The following is a 6,860-nucleotide window of genomic DNA, read 5'->3' on the forward strand; positions in this document are numbered from 1 at the left end:
TAAAGTTCACATGGACAGATATGAACTGCAATCTGCAGTATTGGAGGGACTGTGGCTTTTGAATATTTTGAAATCACAGAATCATTTGAGCTAACTGGAATTGAGTGAACAATGGAATTATTGTGTTACTAAAAGTAGTTTATGATTCTGTGTGTATATGTATGTGTTTAACCACAATACTCTTGAATCATTCTGTGTGCTATGAATCACTGCTATTTTTGTGTCTACCATCCACATGAGTTTATGAGTTTAATCAAGAGTATTCAATGTAATATTTACATTACAGTATTATAGTAACTTTAAAAACCTTCTACAACTTGAAATAATTATTTGTAGTTTCCAAAGCATCTTCCACTCAGAGAATTTCTCAGATGGAAAACCTAGGTATGAGTTATTTGGTGAACCCCACTTCTGCAAAACTATAAGTTCAATGTATTTCCTCATTAAAATCAGTAAAAGGACTCAGAGTAGTCAAAGCAAAAGCATTTAATGAAAAAGAACAACAAGAAATCAGTATTAAAATATTTCCCCCATAAACCTGGGTAATGCCCTTTCACATATACAGAGGAAGGGTCAAAATACTTATCAAGATATACATGGAAAGGCACATATAGAGAACAAATGTGGCCAGGGTGCACACAGAGAAAGATATAAGATATGCAAATGGTAAGTGCACGGGAATGGAGGGACAACATATCTCTAACATTAATATAAAAATGTGTCATTATTCCTCTTCTCATATATCTACATAGAAAAGCCAGGGGCTAAGGCTTTGCAGGTAAGAAGAATAGGTCAGGATTCTGGTGACTTGAGATAGAAGTGGAAATAAGAGACATAGAAGAGATTATACAATAATAACTCATTGGAGGGTTACTTGAAGTGGAGACCTAGGATAATATTCTTTGGTGACTATAGCTCATAGAGGAAAAATAGGAGAGATAAAAGCATGGGATGGAAATTACAAAAGATTTTCTAAAAGAATGGATCCTTGTGATGACAGTAGACAACTCTGGTAGAAGCTCTATTCAGAGAAAATTGAGTTTTGAAAAATGGGGATTTAGTAAATAAATTTAACAGGGTAAACAGGAAACTACTTATATAATTAACTTCTAGCAAGTTAGTTTCTAGGCATCATTCTTATCTGCAAAATTAAGGAATTGGACTAAACTAAATAATATCTAAGGACCCTATTATTTCTAAATCTATTAAATTTAATTAATTAATAAAATTTAATTTGAATTAGCAAAAGCTTATTAAGGGCTTTAATATATGAGACACTGTGCTAAACACAAAGGAAAAAAATGAAATAGTTCCTACCATCACAAAACAAATTAATGCAAGTGGAAAAGATGACTAGCACAATGGATGTTTCAGGATCCAAAAAGATTTTCACAGATTTTACATATATATGCAACTCTCAAATAGATCTACTTTTAATATTTCTGCTTTCCTGCCTTTAACTATAAAATTTTTATGTACTAATATATGATCATTCTTTGTAAAGGTACCATGAATAACTTAGAAAAGGTGCATTTCCTTTTATTTCCATTCAATTCTCTCCATATATCTATCACATAAAGCTTATCTAAAATTCCATTTACTTTTTTAACATCTTATTTATTTATTTTTGGTCAGATTTATTTAATTCTGAGAGGGGAATATTAGAGTAACCTACTAATAAAATACTGTTATCTATGTCTACCTGTAACTCATTTAACTATTATTTAAAAAACATAGATACTATAGTATTTGGTGCACATAGTTTCAGAATTGATATTGCTTCATTGTCTATAGAATTTTATCAAAATATAATTACCTTTATCCCTTTTAATTAAATCTATTTTAGCTTTAACTTTACTTGAAATCATAATTTCTATGCCTGTTTTTGTAGCTTCACCTGAAACATAATAAATTCTACTCCAAACCACAATTTTAACTGTGTCTATCATTCATTCTTAAATGCATGTCTTGTAACCAACATCTTGTTGGGTTCTGATATCTAATCCATTCTGCTATCTGTTTCTGTTTTATGAATGAATTTATCACATTAACATTCAAAGGATGAAACTTGTGAATATTGAAAAGGAAACATACAAATTCAAATAAAACAACAGTGTAAGTGGAAAAGACTTGGGTACAAGTCCTTATTATGCCACTTACTTCTTTTTATTATTTATGTTATTTATTTCTTTTGAATTTTACAATTTCCCCCTAATCTCACTTCCCTCTGCCCATCCCCCACAGAAAGCAGTTAGTCTTTGCATTGTTTCTATGCTATACAATGATCTAAGTTGAATGCGATGAGAGAGAAATCATATCCTTAAGAAAAAAAAATAAGAGATAGCAAAATTACATAATAAGATCATGATTTTTTAAAAATTCAAGGTAATAGTCTTTGGTCTTTGTTCAAACTCCACAATACTTTCTCTGGATACAGATGGCATTCTCTGTCACAGATACCCCAAAATTGTGCTTGATTGTTGTGCTGATGGAATGAGCAAGTCCATTAATGTTGATCATCACCAGTTAGGGTGTACAATGTGCTTCTGGTTCTTGATCATTGCACTCGGCATCAGTTCATGCAAATCCTTCTAGGCTTCCCTGAATTCCCATCCCTCCTCTTTTCTAATAGAACCACAATTTGTTCATCTATTCCCCAATTGATGGACATTCACTCAATTTCCAATTATTTGCCACCACCAACAGGGATCTTTCCTTGATCTCTTCAGGGTATAGAACCAGTAGTGGTATTGCTGGATCAAGGGATATGCACATTTTTGCTGCCCTTTGGGCATAATTCCAAATTGCTCTCCAGAAACATTGGATGAGTTCACAGCTTGAACAACAATGTAATAGTGTCCCAGATTTCCCATATCCCTTCCAACATTGATCATTGACCTTTATGGTCATATTGGCCAATCTGAGAGGTATGAAGTGATACCTCAGAGGTGCCTTAATATGCATTTCTCAAATAAGTAGTAATTTAGAGAAATTTTTCACATGACTATGAATCGCTTTGATTTCTTCATCTGTAAATTGCTTTTGCATATCCTTTGACTATTTGTCAATTGGTGAATGTATGCCACTTACTTCTTATGAGTCCTTAGGAAAATCACTTAATTTATTTATGAAATGAATGTGTTGTTCTAGACTTCTAACCAGGATGGCAGAGAAAAGCCAGGCCCTGTGCTAAGGTCTTCTGGCTTTGCCTCAGAATTAATATGGAAAGAGCCTATTAATAGAATTCAAATCCACAAAATCCAGAAAGAGCAAAGGAGAAGAACATCTACCAATAAGGTCTGTCTCAGGGAAATGTGGGTGAGCTCAGGACAGGGGTAGTGGGATGAAATCCCAACTAACAGCTGTGGAAGCTTTTGGCTTTGTAATCAGGCAGGAGTCTCCAGAGGTTGGAGGGAGAGTTCCACTGTGGCTAGACATCAATCCAGGCAGTTCTGCTGGCCTGAAAGACTAGGGCCATGGGACCGTATTTTCAGCAGAAGCCCTGTGCAACCAGATGAGCCCCACAATCCTTGTGAGAGAAAGGGACTCTTCCCAGAACAGGTGTGGGCAGCAGATCTCTCTCAGCACTGAGTGAATAATAAGATTAATTACATAGCCTGAGGGCCCAGCCCACATTGTTCAAGGATAATTCAGACTTTGCTGCTCTTCCCAATCCCCCAGACCTAGGGAGTGGGAAACAAAGCAAGGGCACAGACACTCCAGAGAAAGCCTCTAGCACCCACTACTGGCTGTCCCACTTGGAGTTACTAAACCTAGGGTTTTCAAAACTAAAGGTCTGTGAACCAGCTGCTCCCCCAACACAAGATCCTGGGAAAATGAAGAAAGGCCAGAATTCAAACTTTCCTTTAAGACAAAGACCCTAACTCAGAAAGAACTAGAACTCCTGAGGAGAATATGAATTGGTCTCCATCCCAGAAAGACTTCTTAGAAGAGATCAGGAAGAAGTTTAAAAATCAATTGGCAAAATTAACACCTTGCATCAAGAAAAAAGTCGTTGGAAAACATAATTGGACAAGTGCAAAAAGAAAATAATTCTCTCAATACCACAATTGGGCAAGTGGAAAATCCTTCCAAAAAGGAGTTGGAAAAAGTTAATGAAGAATATTCTCTTAAAAAAGAATGGAATTCGTGGAAACTAATGACTTCATGAGACAATAAGAGTCTGTTAAAACCAACAAATTGAAACAATAGAAGAGAATATAAAATACCCCATAAGTAAAACTACTGACCTAGAGAATAGATCCAGGAAAGACAACTTAAGAATCATGGGGTTTCCTGAATACATTGAGGATAAAAAAAGCCTGGTATTTCAGGATCTTTTGAAAGAAAACTGCCCTGATATCATGGAACCCAAGGGCAAAATAGCTATTGAAAGAATACATTGATTCCCTCCTGCAAGGAATCCCAAAATGAAAACACAAAGGAATATTGTGGCCAAGTTTCATAACTATCACATAAAAGAGAAAATTCTGCAAGCAACCAGAAAGAAAGAATTTAGATACCAAGGAGCCACAGTAAGGATTACACAGGACCTGGTTGCATCAACATTAAGGGATCAAAAGAACTGGAATGTGATATTCTGAAGAGCAAGGGAGCTTGGAGTGCAGCCAAGAATTCGTTATTCTGCAAAACTGAGTCTTCTCTTCCAGGGGAAAACATAGACATAGAGACTTCCAACTTTTCCTGACAAAAAGACCATAACTTAATGGAAAAATTGGATTTCAAACAGGAGACTCAAGAGAGACATGAAAAGGTACAAAAAGGAAAAGGAAAAAAATTGCTACTGAGATAAAACTGGCTATGTCCCCACCTGGGAGAGAGTCTCATAACTCTTGACAATTGTGACTCTATTAGAGAGAATATACTTAGCCAGAAGTACCGGACACTCATGACTTGTTTGTGACTCAGAATGATTTGAAAACAATATCTCCATAAAATCAGGGGGACATTAAAGAGACAGGAGGATGAAGGAGATTGGATGGAATATATCATATTTTGCACCTTTTGCAATATGGGGAAGAACAGAAGAAGTGAAAACCACCTGAATATTTCTCTCATCAGATTTGGCTCAAAGAAAGATTAAGATACATACCCTCATTTAAGAAACTTATTAATCTTTCAAATATTAAAATGGGAAAGGGGGAGGGGGAGGAAAAGGAGAAATAACAGAAGGAAGGGAAGGAAGAAGAGACAAAGGAAAGGATAAATATAGGGAAGGGAGGTGGATATAGGGGGGAAATACATTGAAGGAGGTGGTATTGAAAAGTAAAATACTGGGGAATATGGATAACATAAAAAGGGGAAAAACAGTGGGAAGATAACATGGAAGACAATAAAGAATAAGTAATTATAACTTTGAGTGTGAATGGGATGAACTCTCCCATAAAATGTAAGCAAATAGCAGACTGGATTAAAAACCAGAATCCTACAATATGCTGCTTACAAGAAATTCATTTGAAACAAAGATACATATGGAGTAAAGGATGGAGCAGAACATATTTTGCTTCAGCCAAAGTGAAAAAAGCAGGGGTAGCAACCCTTATCTCAGACAAAATAGATACTAAAATAGATTTCATTAAAGAGATAAGGAAGGCTCCTCCTCGGCCTCCTCCTTCTCTTCCTCCTCTTCCTATTCCTCCTCCTCACCATCACCACCATCATCTTCCTTCTCCTCCTCCTCCTGCTGTTCCTGCTCCTGCCACTGCTGCTTCTCCCCACCCCGTTCCCTTGGAATGGACCCCCCCCCCGGTGCCTCTTTTGTGAAGCGGCGGCTGAGGAGACCCCCAGACTCGCCATGGCCAATGAAAAGCTGAAGGAAGGAGTCAAGAATGAAAACAACAACCACATTAATTTGAAGGTGGCAGGGCAAGATGGTTTGGTGGTGCAATTTAAGATTAAGAGGCATACACCACTTAGTAAACTAATGAAAGCCTATTGTGAACAACAGGGTTCATCAATGAGGCAGATCAGATTCTGATTTGATGGGCAACCAATCAATGAAACAGACACACCTGCACAGTTGGAAATGGAAGATGGCGATACAATTGATGTATTCCAGCAGCAGACAGGAGGTGTTTACTAAAAAGAGAACCTGCAACTGTACTCCAGAACTGTGCTCCCAAGGAAAACAATACATTCACAATTAGAAAACCAAGATTTGGTTCATCCAAATCCAAATGCAGTATAGTTTTCTGTCTTTGATTCCCTTCCCCCATTCCTTTATTGTACATAAAGTAACTGGTGTATGTGCACAGGCATAATGCGTATTTTTTTAAACTAAATTGCCGATGGTATGTTTTGATCAACATCAAATGGAGATGGGGAGTAGAAAAACAAACTGGTTATATGAAAATATCCCTTTTCTCCATTGATGGCATGCTCATTCAACTTTTATCTTTATATTCCAGTAAGTTATTTTGCTCTCACAATTTAACAACAAAAAAAACCCCACAAAAGCAAATCCCTGCATACCTTGTTTGATTGGATAATTTCAAAGTTTTTCTTTTATCATTGTAAAACCAAGGACAATTTTATAACTATTTTGTACGTAGCTGTTACATGTAGGGCAATCTCTGTCTCTCGGTAGGGATAAATTACTATAAAGAAATTGATCCTAGGTAGTTTTCCCTTCCAAGTCAAACATCTTGTTGTTCAAATAAACTTCTTGTTTAAAATAATAAAAAAAAGATAAGGAAGAAAACTATAACATCTTCAAAGGCACTACAGACAGTGAAGCAATTTTACTACTAAATATGTATGCACCAAGTGGTATAGCATCTAAATTCTTAGAGGAGAAGCTCAATGAGTTATAGGAAGACATAGGCAACAAAACTCTACTG

At 36.2% G+C, this 6,860-nt stretch overlaps 1 protein-coding gene across 1 annotated transcript; it reads left to right on the plus strand.

Moving 5' to 3' along the window:
- Positions 1 to 5,815: 5,815 nt before the first annotated feature.
- Positions 5,816 to 6,183, plus strand: LOC141519079 (small ubiquitin-related modifier 2-like). The gene is made up of 2 exons (XM_074231540.1): positions 5,816 to 5,969; positions 6,027 to 6,183. The coding sequence occupies exons 1-2, from the start codon at positions 5,816 to 5,818 to the stop codon at positions 6,101 to 6,103; spliced, it is 231 nt and encodes a 76-aa protein (XP_074087641.1). The 3' UTR covers positions 6,104 to 6,183.
- The last annotated feature ends 677 nt before the right edge of the window (positions 6,184 to 6,860 follow it).

This window comes from Macrotis lagotis, chromosome 1, assembly GCF_037893015.1.
Source record: "Macrotis lagotis isolate mMagLag1 chromosome 1, bilby.v1.9.chrom.fasta, whole genome shotgun sequence".
Classification (NCBI taxonomy): Eukaryota; Metazoa; Chordata; class Mammalia; order Peramelemorphia; family Peramelidae; genus Macrotis; species Macrotis lagotis.

What these genes read in the sequence shown, in the direction of transcription:
- LOC141519079 (XM_074231540.1), top strand. Translation starts at nt 5,816, where the DNA reads ATGGCCAATGAAAAGCTGAAGGAAGGAGTCAAGAATGAAAACAACAAC. An exon ending in AGCCTATTGTGAACAACAGG is followed by an intron (nt 5,970 to 6,026) that starts GTTCATCAATGA and finishes TCAATGAAACAG; the next exon opens with ACACACCTGCACAGTTGGAA.